Below are 16747 nucleotides of genomic sequence, written 5' to 3'. Positions count from 1 at the left end.
TAATAAATATTTCCTGCTCTCTGACGGGCCACTCCAAATCTTCCCCAAGGTTTACTTCAGGTGATCCTCCTTGACACTCTCCCTGATAGCCCTCCAACGCTTAGTGGTAACAGGTGCCCCTCTTAATCCTGAGGAGGCCCCCTGCCCTGCATTATACCACCAGCTCCGTGTCTGAGAATATTTCAGCTGCTAGATCCAAACACACGCAGGCGACCAAGGAAAGCATTTCAGTATCTGTCGTCATTAGCAGAGCATCTGACATTTAGTAGGTACATAATCGTTTTAAAGTCCTAACACTAGATATAAAAATGGATTTATTTAAGTATATTCACTGACATATTTAAGTATATTTACACCAAAGTAAAACGATTTAATCTCCATTTCAAACTGTAAGAGGGCTACTTTGGATTCAAACAAAGAGAAAGGCATCAACTGCACAAACTCTGAGTTGCTGTGGTTTGTTGTTGTTGTTCTTTTTCAGGGGGAGGGTAGTCTTTTACTTCCCTGATAATAGATGGCCCTAATTTAATTTAAACAGAAAATAAAAGGCCTTTTTTCCTTTGGTTTCTTTTCTTGAAATGCTCCCCTAAGAAGACAAAAGTTACTGGCTCCTCACCACGCTTACATCCACATCTTCTGAACTGGCAGTAACTACAGTTACTTTAGTCATGTCCACAGTCTCCACCTCTCACTTTTATATATTGTTTTTATTTTCCCACATCACTATAGCAGACCTGACCTCCAGGTTTTGTAATTTTCTTTTTGAAGAATTCTGCCACTCTAATATTCCTGATGTGCTTTCGCCTTTTCGCTTACCTTACTTTATCTTTAGCTTGAAAGCATCCTATTGCTCGGTATATTTATCTAAATGAAATTGTATCACTCAAGTAATCTTCCTGAGAAAAATCAAGCCCCTACACTGTTTGACCTAACTAACATAACATCTTGCTAAATTCAGGAGTTTAGGTAAAGAGAAAATTTTACCTTTATTTTTTGAGTTTTAATCTCATGATTAAGCTCTAAATTTAACATAAAATATTTGAAACTGTTTGCTTTTAAACAAAGTACTACTTCAATGGGTGAGTATTTCAGCAAGCAGTGAAACATCCAAAATGCAACGGCCCTCCTACAGTACCACTGTAATTCTGCCATCAACAGTGAATGTTCCAGACGTCAAGTCCCTTTGTAGTAAGAAGAAATCCTATGATGACAGGTTGAGCTGCCTCCTTGTGAACTAGTGAGGGTTAGAACAAATGACAACTCCTGAGTCAACCTGTCAAGGACTGAATCCTTAAATATATCATCTAGCGCAGCGGATGCTTGACATTTAACTGCATCAGTCCAACAACTTTCCTCTCTGATGCTTCTCTAAACTCTGTGCACACCGAACAAAACAACAAAGGTATTTTCAGCACAAATGCTGGTGGAGTTTGTGACTCCAAGTGTTACCAAACAACCACGCTACCTTTCCGGATAAGAATTCCAAAGAAACATTCATTTATATCTTCAGCATCTGAAATGTAATTCTGAAGAATTCTAAGTACTGGTATAGAGAGAATCATTCTAATTGGCCACTGCCCAAGCATAAATGTTAAAGGGTACTTCAAAGTCATACAGAGAAACATCCCTATATCCTATAACAAATCAAATCAGTTCAGCAAGACCCAGAAACCAAGTGCCAGGACGAATAAAAACAATCTTCTCAAAATTGCAATATAATAACCACAAAGTGTAGGCTATCGTATTTGAGCCTAGTCTACTGACAAGAATCAGAAGTATCTTCACAAATAACAGAATCAATAAATTTGTATAAAAAATTCTAAAAAGCGAATAACAGACTCCACAAACATGACTGAACAGATAATACCCTAAGCATTTAAAAAAAATAAATAAAAGCACCGAATCTTCTAGTATAACAGCATTTATTTGGTCCACAAATACTTTCTTTTCCTTTCATTTCTGAGAGATATTTTTGCTGAATGGAGTATTTTAGGTTAACAGCTGCTGGTTTTGAGCTGTTGTTTTTGTTTTGTTTTTCTTTTTATTTCCCTTTTTTTGTGCCAGCAATTTAAAAGATGTCATTACACTACCTTCTGGTTTACACTGTTTCTAACAAGACAGTCTCATCTTTTGTCCTATGTCTAATGTGTATTTTCCTCTGGGACTTTTTTTCCTCACACGGGTTTTCTGGAATTTGATTACGATGCGTCTTGATGTGGTCTGCTTTATCATGCTTGAGATATGATGATTTTAGTATGTGTGGGTTTAGAGTTTTCATCAAATTCAGAAAATGTTTGGTCACATTTCTGCAAAGATTTTTTTTAGCCATCTTTCTCTTCTCTCATTTTCGGATTCCAATTATACTGAGACTGCTTGTTATTATCCCACAGGCCACTGAGGCTCTGGTGATTTTAGTCTTATGTCTCTGTGCTTAAATTTGATCATTTCTATTGTCATGCCTTCATGTTTATTAATCTTACAGAGTCCACTCTTATGTCAAGGCAATCTAATGAAATTTTTTCAGATACCCTATTCTTTGGCTTTATAAATTCCATTAGTTCATTTTTTAGTTACCCATATTGTTTCTTGCTACTGTTTATATTTTCCTTTACATCTTTGAAAATATTTGTAATATATAATATGTAAAAATCACTGCTTAGAGTATTTGCTAATTCCATTACCTTTCTCATTTCTGGGTCAATTCCTACCAACTGATTTGCAGCTTTTTCACATCGCTAGTAATTTTAATGATATGCCAGACATTAGGAATGTTAACTGGAGTGTCAGGATTGTGTTGTCTTCCTTTAGAGATGGTGATACCTGTGAGAACATCCTGTGCCTGTTTGACCCTGGGCACTGCATTACTTGTAGAGCAGCTGATCCTTCAGAGGTCTAAAGCTTAGTCGGGTAGAAATAGAGCAGCCGTTACTACGAGGCTGGCTTGGCCTTTACACTATAGAGTTACTTTTCTGGGGTCTTTACTAATGCTCTCTGTGTTTAATGAGGGCTGTCTAGCATGGATGGAAGGGATCTCTACACATACCCAACACTGCCTATGCTCTTGGGATTGTTCAAACCACAGCACACCCATGGGCGCTGCTTCCTGGAATTTCACCCTGAAAATATGCAGATGAGCATGGAGCCGAGATGGCTCATCCTTTTGTTTTTCATGTATCTCATATTTGTATGCTTACATTTTAGTATATAGAAGGGGCTTTGAATTGATTGAAATAAATTTTCAAGCAAATATATACTTTAAAATCCACCTTTTATTAGTCCTGTATTCCCTTTAACAAAACAAAAAGAAAATCACTTCATAATGTAAATTTGAATACTCTTCCTTTTTGCAAAGCCTGTGGGGGGTGGTAAGAAAAGAGAATCTCTTGTTTACCTTGGCAACATTCAAATTAAAGCATCTCTTTGAATTAAATCATCAGAAAGTTATAAAAGCAGTCAAGCTGATATTGTGGGCAATCGGCTACTGTTTAATTTGCAATTACATGCACAATTTAGAAACCACTTTAGGATAATTCACCCTCTGGAGTATTGCTAACATAGCTTCCAGAAAGCACAACTCAAGGAGGGAAAAATATCACATGGAGTAAGTTAATATGAAATAAGAGCCTTAAACTTAAGTTGTTAATCTCCTGAATTGAGAAAAGTAGTCTGTTTCATAATTTGGAACTTATAGATATAATGTGTTTTCCCAAGGAATACTTTATGTCTGGAATTTGCAAATAAAAGTGAATGCAGTCAGGCTTTGGAACCATTAAGTGCTTTATGCTCTACTATAGGTCAACCAAGGAATCTTAAAACACACACACACACACACACACCCTGGTCGGTGTGCTCAATGGTTAGAGTGTCTCATTTCCCAGTCAAGGGCATGTACCTGGGTTGCAGTTTGCTACCAGCACCTGCCACGCTCCCACCCCCCATGTATGTGGGAGGCAACCAGTCCATGTGTCTCTCTCACAGGGATGTTTCTCTCTCTCCCTCTCTCCCACCTCCCTTTCATTCTCTTGGAAAAGCAATGAAAAAAATAACCTCAGGTGAGGATTGAAAAAACAGCAAACCGAAGTAAAAACACACCAGTCTTTTCTATTTCTGATAACACAGATGAGTTACTCATTCATGTTTACTGTATTTATTGCAACCAACAACCTTTCAGTAAAAGCTTAATTATAGGTGTGTTTGACAAATGGTTATGCAGTTATGAAATGTGAAGATGGTGAACATAGGAGCTTATTTATCAGAAAGGGATATGCAGAAGTGTGGGCTAAAGTGCAGAAATAATTTCTAAATTTTAAGAAAAGGATGTTGTAATCTACTAAACACTGAACTTAAAGTGAATATATAACCTACTGTCCAGGAAAATGCCTTCTGACCTTGTGATCTAGAACAGTCACTGAAAAACAACAGATATTCAGAAACATGTTTTTTTTTTTTTCATACAGCAATTCTGATTGAGGCGTAACAGAGAAGCACAGGACCCAGTCCTGGTAACAGCACCAAAGAGCATGCCAGAAACCCCTAAGTGTAATCAAGAAAGCTTTATTTTTCCAAAATAATAATGTTTAAAGTATACAAAGAATACCCATTAAAGCGACACCATCTGGAACACCTTCTGTTTAGAGCTTTTTAGAGCAAAAATGCTCTGTATGTGGAAAATATTATTGCAGTATTTTTCTGTCTAAAGGCATTCATGCTCTGCATATAGAGAAAATGACCGTGAAGATTACAATATATATCTAAATAGTGACTCTATTCAGTGCATGATTATCAATTTATGAACTGTTCCAGTTCAGAGGGTTCTTTCTCCTCCTTGCCTTTAAGGAACATTAATATATTTTATCACTTTAATCAAAGGTAGACAAGGACAAGGGGAAAATGTGAAATTAATTCATTAAATTTACTTATGATTTCCTATTCCGGTTCTAGCAGTTACTAGCAAAAAAAAAAAAAAAAGTTTAAAACTTACAGCTGGTTGGTTTCTCGCTCTTTCAATTATTCACTATCTCTATATGTCATCAACATGAGTAATTGGAAGTTGTTTTATTTCTTAAAGCCACAATTTTATCTGTCATTGACAAGTCTAACACAATCTACTTTAACACGCATTATTTCCCAAGGGGCTAATAGATCACAAGAGAGATGAGAGAGAGGGCACTGCAATGAAATTCTCTTATTTGGACATGACATTAAAATAGCTCTTAAACAATCGCGCCTATAATTAATGGGCTTGTTTGAGTGGTGGGAGAGAAGTATATATTCCCTATCTGGCTAATGACACAACCATTCGTAAAGTCACCCAGGCCAAAAGCTCAGGAGTCACCTTACCTCCTAGTTTATAAGGAATTGAACACCATCAGACTGGTGTCTCTCTCAATATCCTACCACCAAATCTAGAAAGCTACCCACATCAAAACCACTCATCAATTCCTGTTCTCCTTCTGTTATAATTATTCTCTTGTCCTCTCTTATACCTTCCATCTCTCTCTCTTTTTTTTTTAAGAAAAGGATCATAAAACTTTAACCAACATAGAATAAGCTTACTTCTGAAACTATAATTATTAAACATCAGTCTTATCCCTATGGTTTCAAAGATTGGTCGAGACAAAAAAAAATTCTCTTATGGCCATGTGAGAGAGGATCCATTGGAGTTTGAGACGAAGGTCACCATATTAGAAATCATTTATCTTCAGACAAATATTTGAATCACAAACTATTCTGAAATTTTGGGTTATGACCAAAGTCTGTACTATCTGGGCCCTTTTCTTACTTTTAAAATTGAAAACCATCATCACTCAAAACTCAATATACAAAATCTGGTGGGTTTTTCTAGTGAAAAGCTGATTTAACTTGTTGGGACTACTATTTGGGAAAAAAAAAACAAAACCCTATGTTCTTAGGTGGCTAACAAATGTATATGTAATCCCATAACAAAACATGGCACACTACTGAATAAACCTGAACCTTCCTGAATTAAAATTTTTATAAGCCTTCATGCTTGAATTCTAAATTGTTGACTCCTTTGTGTCTCTTTCCCATCCAAATTTAAAGCTGGACAATTCCAAGCCATCTAAAAACAAAGGGCACACACATTCCCTTTCTAGGTCAAATCCCTTCTACTTCGATAATCCTACTAAGCTCCAGTTTCCTTGACAAAGTAACCTCAGTAACTGTTTCCGTGTACTCGGTTCCTAGCCTGCACCTAACCCGGTTTCTGCTCTCTCACCTCTGCGCTTCTCAAAGTCAGCAGGTGCAGTCCGCACCACTTACTTAGGGAGTATCTGTCCTCATCAGGCAGCACCGGACGCTTCTGACTCTTCCTTCCTTCTTGAAATGCTCTTTCTAGGTTTTGTGACACTCTCTCTTGGTTTCTGGATTCACTCCCTGGGTAAACCAGCTTAATATTCCAGGATAGCTACTCCTCCTGACAAGTGCCCCGCCTCCAAAATGATGTGCATTCACCAAGGCTCCATCACGTTACATATAATGACCTGTAAGGCCCTATAGAATCTGGCCCCAGAGTATCTCTGAAATCATTACTTCCCACTCTCCTGTTCATTCAAATCTCCCCAGTAGCTTTCTTGTGGACCTTGAAAATGCCAAGCACAATGCACTAGGGTCTTAAAAATAGCCTTGACCTGATGCCTGGAACACTATGAAGACTGCTGCATGGTTTGCTTCTTCACTTTATGCAGAAGATGCCTACCCTTACCCCTACCTGAAACAGAACACTCTCCATCAGCCGCTCTCTTTACTTCAGTTTGCTTTAAGCCAGTTAAAATTTATGGACACAATAAAATGTAATTTTCTTTTCTGCTTCTCTTCTGTTCCCCCCATTAGTGTGCATGCTTCATGAAGGCAGGGACCATGTCTATTTTATTCATCACCATATCCTCAACAGTTACCTGATGCACAGTAGATGCTTTGTATTCATTGAAAAAAGTGAATAAATTAGCTATGCATGAATCACATGCAAAAATACTTCAGGATATTATTTATTTCTCACATATCTACACTGAAAATATATTTACAACGACCAAAGTGCTTCCAAATGCTTAAATGTGAATGTCCCAAAGGCATCTAGGTCTACAGAAAATTATAATAACTAGTGTTACTGAGTTTCTCATAGCAAATACAAAAAAATACGTAAGCTTCACTCATATACTCTTCCTACTGAAGAGTATATAAATATATATATACAGACACACACACACAATTCATAAAATGTCTAGCAGGCTATAAAATCATGGATTGTCCCCCAAGGAGATAAACAGAATATCCCACTCCCTAGTTATTAAAGAGTCAAAGACAAAACTCACTTACCTCCCTTTCTCTACCAAGAGCAAAATATCCACTTTTTCCCCATTTTGAACCATTGTGCTGATAGCTAGAGGGAGAAGAGAAAAACATCAACACATTTCTTAAGAACATTTTACTAAATACCCACTAAATACACATAAAGACACAATTATTAATACTCCTTAGTCATATATTTTGGAGTGAGTCCTCATATAATTTTATGTAAAAGATACTATTAACATATGCAATAAAAATTGTGTCCAAAATATAAGATGAGGGCAAAAAAATCTTACTTAGCTCTTGCAGTCTTCTTAAGTTCATTCTATCTTCCTGAACTTCCTGCGTTTGAAGGCAAAAACGCAGACTAGACTTGTCCATAGCAAACCAGCCTGTTTTCCACTGATCCAGGGCATGGCAGTCTTTGTAGTAGAGTTGACCAATCAAATCATAATTAGCTTGTGTTAAGTTTTCAGCGAAAAGGGGAACAAATTGCTATTAAAACAAATACAGAAAAGTAAGAAAGAGAGTGAATATAGGAAATCCCTTCCTTACCTGCAGATATGAGGGAAGGCAGGAAAATTATCTTTGATTTTCTATCTTAAAGACTTAGAAGTAACCTAAATTTCAGAATAACTTTTTAAACTTGCTCTCAGTCCTAAAGGTGAACAGCTATTAACGCAGTTTCAAGCGGCAACATCTTAAACCATTTTTCTCCATAAATATAGAATCGAAAGAGAAAGACATTCTCTCTGTTGATGTGTGGTACTTTCCAAAATGTCAGCCTTCGCTGTCTTCATTTGCATCTTTTACTGAATCTGCCATTTCCCCTTTGTGTATACCATGAGTAAGATAACTACTCATAAAAAGACATTCACAGAAACGACTTTACAATGATGAAAAAAAATCTTAATCATCAAAACATGACCTTTATTTGAAGAATAATTTCCCCGGGGTCCGATATTAATTTCTTCTCTGCTTAGGGCTCTAGGAAGGTAGCCCTTAACCTCTTTGATTATAACCTTTGAAAAACCTAATGAAGTATGGACATTCTTCCCAGAATCTTGTATAAATTTTCGTGGACCTCTAAAGCTCAACCATAGTCCCCAAGTTGAGAAACTTCTCTGGGTTTAGGGGAATAATGCAATCTTTAAATACCTTAGCTATTGCCTCTGTCCATCTTCTTTGGGCTTGAAATGTTTCAGCTCCGAATAAAAACGCACGTTCTGAGGGCAAATAGATCTCAAAGGTGAAGATGGGCCTATGGCACACACGAATAAAACAATACCGCCAGTTATGAAAACAAATCACATGAATGTCAAGTTTTTTCATTTAAATGCATTCTGAAAACTGGATAATGCTGTGAAATCAATCTCTCACAGTTTTCTGCTGATGGTATGTATTTTATTCAAATGAGTAAATGTGCATGTCAGCTCCTTCCTATAGATAAAATCAGAGTAACATCCCTTTGTCCTGAATTCTTCCCTTGGTTTCTCATCCACAACTTAAACTATTTCATGGAACATGCTAAGCGTGTATGCTATTACCTAAAGACCTCAAAATACCCTATATCATATAGTTATCTTCCTTTTTCCTCCTTTTTACCCAAAGCCTGTTACATATCCTTCATGTTCCAATTTACCTCATCAATAAGCTCAAAACCATCTCGTTTAATTTATTCTTCCCTTTATCGTCAGTTTTTCATCTGGTTAATCAGATGTTTAATCTTATCAAATCAATCATAATATTCTCTCAACCCACTTTTTTAATCATCTCTTCCTCTAGTTAAACTCTCAGTAATTAGGATCCCTTTTCCTCTAAACTCTTCCTTACCACTTTCTCCCAAAACTGCTTAACCCTCAGTGCCTACATTATTGAGTTCAAACTCTGTAATGTGCTACTTAAAGCAATTCAGAATCTGGCTGCTTTCTCCTGAACATCTATTTGTATCAATATCACTCTACCAAGAATATTTTATTTTTAAATAACTGTATGCTGACATAAACTCATATTATTTTAAATTATATTTTATTTACTAATTAAGTATCTTAATGCATTGAATGCACTTATTTTAACATTCCACAATAAGACACAGTAAACTGATAATTCACTTAGGATAAAAGCTCTGTTAAATTAAAATAAAAACAAATCAACTAATAATCAATTTTGTTTGCATAAAAAATAAAACTAGATTTATTAGAAAACAACAGTCACCTCAACTAGAATATATTGATCATTACTTAATAATGTTTCATGTAATATCATGTAATGGAAAAAGCTTCGCAAATCTTTTTTTTATACAGAATTTTCATTAAATACTATGCTCCTTTATAGTTAACTTTTGCAGATTTGGTTTTTGTATTTTCTCATTAATTTCATCACAAAATGTGATGAGTAACTTCCACAACAAAGATCTTTGATGCTGTTTCTAAAAGTCCTCATAGAAATTTCTGTTTAACTAATCTGTGAGACGATATATTAAATAATGCTTACTTCTTAGAATTGCAACCTTTTTGAGACAATTAAAATGTCAAAGTAGATCTTTAAGAAATTTAGCACTTCCATATGTTACTATATATACTTAGTATTTTGCTGATATTAATATGAATAAATCATCAACAGATATTTTCCTTTGTCATCTATTCGAACCATGGTGCCTTAAACAGATGCATAAATTTTGCCCTTAGTCCACTACTTTAAATAATGAGTATGTCATAAAAATTACAGGACTATATGTCATGAAGGAATTACTATAAATTTACTTAAGATTAGATGCAAACATGTCAGCCTTTCATATTACCTAATGCAATATTTTAATTTTCTCTTTTTAGTGAATTCCCTAAGGAACTTTCAGAAGCTGCAAAATGAGTCGGCTTCAAGAATCCACTTAACCCTTCCACAATAAGCAATGGAAGAACCGAAGTAACAAATGTCCTTAGAACACTATTACCTGGTATGACAGATACCAGACATGCTTCCACCTCCTGCTCGTGCAGTGACAGACCTACCCGGTGTTTATATAGAAGTCCTCTTTGTGCACAGCCAGGCAGATGACATCACTGATGTTAATGGTGCCATTGGGAGTGGTAGACTTGTCATTTTCATAGTAACTCAGGAAGCCTCCTTCCAAAACACACCACTTTTTATTTGTCTCTAAGAATTTAAAACAAAACAAACAATTGAACTGCATCATATTCTAATTTTTTTAAAAAAATACACGGTTTAAATAATAAGTGGATTCAAATAAATCGGCTAATTTTCTATTTTGTGAAAAGAGCATGCTCTTGGTTCATGACATACAAAGTTGTCATACTCTGCTCTCAAAATATTAACAATCCAGGAGCAAGGGCTATACAAGACAAAAATAGCTATGACATTGATGACCAGTGAATCAGGCAGAACCAAAAAGGACAGCTGCAAAAAACAATGAAACAGCAAAGACAGAGGTCCATATAGACTTGAAAAGTAAGACTATGGCTGACCTCAGGTGTGCAAAGGAAGAAGGGGTCTGAGCATGGAGTTCCCTTAATGCCTTAATTAGAAACTTAAATTCATCACTATGACCCGGAGGCCAAAAGGCCAAATCCAAGCCATCACTTGTTTCTGTAAGTAAGTGTCACTGAAATGCAGCCAGACCCACTCATTTACAGACTATCTGTGGCTGCTCTCTCGCTACAGGGGCAGATTTGAGTCCTGGCACAGACTACCTGGCCCACAAAGCTCAAAATACTACTTTTCAGAAGTCTGCTGAGTTTTGATTTGTAGTTGGTGGTGAGCCATTAGAATGTTTCAGCAGAGGATTATCATCAGATTTGAGTCTTACACACTCTGCTCACTGTGAAAATGAATTTGAGAAGGTGAGGCCAGAGGCAGGAAACTAGTTAGGATAGTGTTGACAGAAGTCTATCTGCGAGATGAAAACAGCCCAAAGCAGGCCAGTGGGAGTGTAGTAGGGAGAAGAAAAGAGAAAGAGAAGAGGGGAGGAGGGAGAGAGAAATGAGTACATGCATTGTGTTCTAAGGACATAAACATATATTGATTGGATACATGAGGGGGAACTAATTAATGGTGACATTATTTTTAGCTTTGATTACAAAACAGACAGAGATATCTACCTTTACTTAAAAGAAAATCAAGTATAGAGTTTTAGTGCATGTAATATAAATTTCCTTTTAGAGCACTGAATTAGAGATATCTTGGAAACCCAAGCAGAGATATATATTAGGTGATTACCTTATGGATTTGCATCTTGGAGCAAACAAAGATCTTGATAACTAGAAAGTCTATAGAATGTAGGTAGTATTTAAAAATATAAGTAACCAAGGAGACAATCTTAGGGAAATTAAAATTGTAAAGAGTTGTCAACTATACTTTAATTAAAAATAATAATTATATATATAGTAACAGATGTAGAGGGGTCCATGAAAGCAATGATGCAAATGAGAAGAGACAGTGTATAAGAGAGAAAAGGGGTAGAGTAATTAGAAAAGGAATGATTGCTGCTAATAAATAAGCAAAGAGATCTAATAAAATAAGGGCTGAAAAAATGTCAGTTGGTCCTCATAATAATGAGGTAATAAAGAGGATCTGCCTATAGATTCAAACATTTCCTCATTTTGATCGTCGTACTGTGGATGTTTCAGAGGGATGCCCTTATTTTGAAGAAATACAGACTGAGGTACCTAGGACTAAAGGGGCATCAAGTAATTCTGAGGATATGTATACCCATGAGAACAGGTAAAATGCTAATATTTGGGATGTCTGCTGAAAGCTATATGGGAATTCTTTGTACTATACTTGCAACTTTTCTGTAGGTCTGAAATTATGTTACAATAATTAAAAATTAAAAGTTAAAGAAATATGTATTGTCACTCACTAAATTTCCCTATATCACAGGTGGGGTCGTTTTGAGAAGTAGAACAAAAAAGAAAAATAAGAGTGTTTAGTCTCAAACACTGGCACAAGGAGAAGCAGGTAGACCCCTGAGAGCTGTAGGGTCACTGAATTCTGAGAAACTGACAGCCAAATGAAAAGCTGAATCATAACCAACAGAAGAAAACGGGCAGGAGAAGACAGCACCAAGAATTTCTTATTGGTCCTGAGAAAGAAGTTAACCAAGACCCAACCAATCCCTGATATACTGTTCCGGGGCCTCAAATTCTGAGTCACAGAGTATATATAACTCTGCACCCTGACATGGAAGTCACAAAAGGCCATTATGTTTAAATGAGTATTTATTGTAGATTTCTAAAATGTAAGAAAAACAAAAGTTAAAGAATTTATCAATTGGAGTTATGAAATGATCTTGAAACAATGTACTCAGATGCCTAGAATAAATTCATGGAGAATAAAGCACAAAATGTACATTTATTCAGTACTCGGCTGATCACTGGCACATTTTAGGAATTCCACCCAGTCCTTAGGCCAGTGGTTCTCAACCTTGGCTGCACATTAGAATCACCTGGGAATCTTTTTTAAAATCCTGATTTCTGGGCCTCATCCTCCGGAAATTCTGTTTCTTTGTTATGGGGTGGGGCCACAACATTAGTAACAAAGAAACAGAATTTCCGGAGGATGAGGCCCAGAAACCAGGATTTTAAAAAGATTCCCAGGTGATTCTAATGTGCAGCCAAGGTTGAGAACCACTGCCTTAGGCAGTCTGTAAACCAATGGAAGGGGAGCTGTGTTTGGAATCACAACCATTAGGTGGGCCCTTTCAGGTGTGAATCATTCACGGAGGGAAGCCACCCTCAGTCTGAAGCGAAAAGAAAAATTACATAGGAAAACACAGCTTTTGAAATAGTCACTTATGACTGAAAAGGCATATTTCTAAAGCAGCAAAAAATGCATTCTGAACTGCAGTCATTCCATAATTCGGGGAAGTCACAGGAAGGGGACAGTGCTGAAAGCTTATTTGGCCAGAGACTCAGGTTACACGTGAAGTCGGGAAAGGGAAGCAAGATTGCAGGCTTAAGGCAGAGGCCAGGCCCCTGGAGCCTCACATGACAGGTGTTCAGGAGTCTGTACCTTTCTCAGCAGACAAGTGGGAGCCCTTGGACAGTCTTAAATAAAAAGTGCCAAATACATGCTGCATACAATAAATGTAAATGAGGAATCTAACTAAGCAAATTTCAATGGAAAACAAATGACAGAGCTCTTTAAAAAGGTGAGTACAAACTCATTTCCAGTTAGAAATTTGGGCTTAAGGAGATCTAGTTCTATTGCACTATCATCACTACTACCCTTGATTAGCTTCATTTTACTGGTATAAGGAAAACGGGCTGGAGGTCAGACAAGGGAGGCAGATATTACCTTTGAGGATTTATAATGACAAAGCTGGGATAGTAAATCTTGACATTCCTATTCATTTGGGAAGCAAGGAAAAGCTTTAACAAAATTATGTTGGATTGCATTGGTCTGCGTAGGCCAATTTGGACATGGTCTGCAGACTATGACCTTGAGAAATGTCAATACCATCCATGACACCTTGTTGGCTACAGAAGTAGTCTTCCTGTTATACAGTTACTCAAAGATATCCACCAGAAACAAAGCAGGGGCCACTCTCAACGAATAACCCTAAGAATGTAAGCTGTTTAACGGATAAGAGGCCATGGGGACAGTGGTTGGACTGACTGGAGGGGCTGTTGACTCCTTCCATTCTATCTTAATGTTTAGACCAGGGAAGACAAACATTACTAGGATGTCCTCAAGCACAGGTAAAGGACTCTGGAGGTGATCTATTGAAATGTGGCTGTGGAGTGATATGGATACCATAGTTTGATACCTGGGCTGTCACCTACAGCCAGGAGAACATATCTAAACTCAAGGGCCAACTGGAAACTGGAAGCAGCCCCTCTGCTGCTCCGCCTCCTCCTCATGGTCCCCTCATCACCATTGACGTGCCATGCATTCTTCTACACACTTTATGTTCATTAACTCACTGAGTCCTAGAACAGCCCTCTTAGGTCATTCCTGTTATGACAAACCCCTTCCTTGTATCCTGTAGACAGGCACAAAGCAGCCCATTGACTTTCCCCAGGTCACACAAGGGCTTAGCATCAGGGCTGGAGGTGAACCAGGCGGTCAGCTCGTGAAGCTGTGGTTGTGATTACTTCACATACTACCTCTCGGAGCCTGTTACACCTCGGAAGCACATACGCCCATTTTTAATGTGTTAGGGTAGAGTGGAGGTCATACCTTCTAATACCTATGTGCACAATAAGGCTGAGATAATTCAGGCAAAACTATTATTTGTAGAAAGCATAAATAAGTCATTTCCTCATGAAGAATTTCCTAATCTGATTATATTCAGCTTCCACTGAAACTAAGAATACACACTAGGTATCCTTTTCATTTTAAATAAATGTGTTTTAGCCTTGAAGAAACTTTTAAAAACTATACAATCTAGGCACTTAACAGATCATCAAAAATCCTCAATGCTAACCTCTGAAATTAAATATAAATAAATGATACAGTTTCTAATAGTAAACCCTATCAATGACTTTCTTTTTAAAAATCAAACACTGGCGCTGGCCAGTCTGGCTCAGTGGATAGAGCACTGGCCTGCAGACTGAAGGGCCCCACCTTCGATTCCAGTCAAGAGCATGTACCTCAGTTGCAGGCTAGACTCTGGCCCTGGTCCGGGCATATGTGGGAGACAGCCAAACGAAGTGTCTCTCTCACATCAATGTTTCTCTCTCTGTGTCTCTCCCTCTAAAGAGAGAATGTTCCTTCCACTTTCTCTCTCTAGAAATTAATGGAAAAATATCCTCAGGTGAGGATTAAAACAAAAAAAGAAATCAAACATTGTGTCAACAAATCAAAGTAAGATGCTAAAAGGGAAAAATACGGTTTGAGGGGAGAAAACAGAAAACAAAGGCAGGATGTTATTCTTCAGCTCTGTACTTAGGTTTAACAGGAGCTATCAATCTTTCTTTCCATGAACACTAAATTGAGAAGGAAAAGAAAAATACAGATCAGTCTTCATAACCAGAGGCTAGAAGAACTTCAAACCCTGAAAACCTGAGCTGACAGTTTGAAGCCTCCGTAACTCTCTGAAGGGCCGCATGAACTTTGTTCCCTGGCTTTTCCTTGGTTTTTAATCATTTTGCCCCATGGCGTCCGGACAAGCACTGATGGAGTGGTGCGGCCCAGCTGCTTGCCATTCAGAGGCCAAGGTGGCAACCACACTTTAATCTCTATATCATTCCGAATAGTTCATCTTTCCATAAAGCTGGCACTCAATAGGAGTAACACCACTACAGGATCCTGAGGGCAAAGCGAGAAAGGAAAAAACAAAAACACCAGAACTTTCTGCTTCTTGGTAGTTCGACTTTTTCTTCTTCATTCTTTTTTATTTTTATTTTTATTGATTAAGGTATTACATATGTGTCCTTATCGCCCCATTTCTTCTTCATTCCTAAGTAGGCTCTTTCTGAACAAAATATGCTTTTTTGCCAGCAATGATACATGTTTGTACACAGGGGAAAAACAAAACATTAACAAGTCACTTACACTTTTACACTGGTAGTACTGTGACTAGAGAAATGGTCATTTATTGGACAAGTAGCTATCACATGATTACTATGTGTTGACACAGTTTTAGGCACCAAAGATTTGATAATCCCAAATAAACCAGAAAATGCTGATGCTTCATTGGGCTTTCACTCCAGAGGGAAAGAGAAACAAATCAATGAAGGAGAATCACCTTCATGCACTAAGTGCTACGATGGAAATAAGTGGCAGACTATAAAAGGAAGAGCTGGCAGTGGGCACAAACTTTAGCAAAGTGCCAAAGTGGCCTCTCTGAGTAGGTGGCACTGAATTGATCCCTGAAAGAGGACAAGGAGCCAAAATGGGGAGGGGCCTCCTTGCAAAGTAAACAGCAGTTGCAAAGGGAGGCAGAAAAGAACAGGCATGTTGTAGAAACAGACAGGAAACCAGTATGGCCAGGCATGATGCAGCAAAGGAAGGAATATATTCCGGGATGGGAAGCTGCTAAATGTACTTGACCAATGGAAGTACATGATCTGCTTTACATTTTTAATAAACATTGAGTCTGCTTTTTGGAGAATGGTTTGGAAGGAACTAGAATAGGTATTGGCAGACAAATAGGGAGGCTGTAACAGCCCAGGGAGGGCATGATGGTGCCGGGGCTAGGCTATGAGGGGAGATGGAGAGTAGCCAACTGATTCATAACCCATTTTGAGTTTGAAATGATAGACCTTGCCGAAATATTGGATGGAAGAAAAGAAGATGATCAAAGAATACCCTGCCAGGAGATTATATCCAATACAATAATTTCTGTGTGTTACATAGCCAAAGTATAAAAGTTCAATTTCATATTATTTAAAAGAGATTGTTCCAAAATGAGAAAACATCCCTAATTAAATTGCAGAGAGAATGCACTAGTTTCTATTTTTTAAATTTTAACCAAAAA

The 16747-nt window shown here is 37.4% G+C and overlaps 1 protein-coding gene across 4 annotated transcripts in view; it reads right to left on the bottom strand.

Moving 5' to 3' along the window:
* The window catches only part of ARAP2 (ArfGAP with RhoGAP domain, ankyrin repeat and PH domain 2), a 158062-nt gene that overhangs the window by 58369 nt on the left and 82946 nt on the right, over window positions 1-16747 (bottom strand). For all 4 annotated transcript variants that reach the window (XM_070398186.1, XM_070398201.1, XM_070398210.1 and 1 more), the window contains exons 16-19: window positions 10317-10461; window positions 8467-8569; window positions 7605-7803; window positions 7336-7399 (exon numbers count right to left, since the gene is read on the bottom strand). In XM_070398186.1, coding sequence (XP_070254287.1) covers window positions 7336-7399; window positions 7605-7803; window positions 8467-8569; window positions 10317-10461 — 511 coding nt within the window. The remainder of the gene's footprint in view (window positions 1-7335; window positions 7400-7604; window positions 7804-8466; window positions 8570-10316; window positions 10462-16747) is intronic.

Source organism: Myotis yumanensis, unplaced genomic scaffold, assembly GCF_028538775.1.
Source record: "Myotis yumanensis isolate MYYU_CA2020_CCGP unplaced genomic scaffold, mMyoYum1.0.hap1 SCAF_1, whole genome shotgun sequence".
Classification (NCBI taxonomy): domain Eukaryota; kingdom Metazoa; phylum Chordata; class Mammalia; order Chiroptera; family Vespertilionidae; genus Myotis; species Myotis yumanensis.
This window is presented reverse-complemented; position numbering and strand designations above follow the sequence as displayed.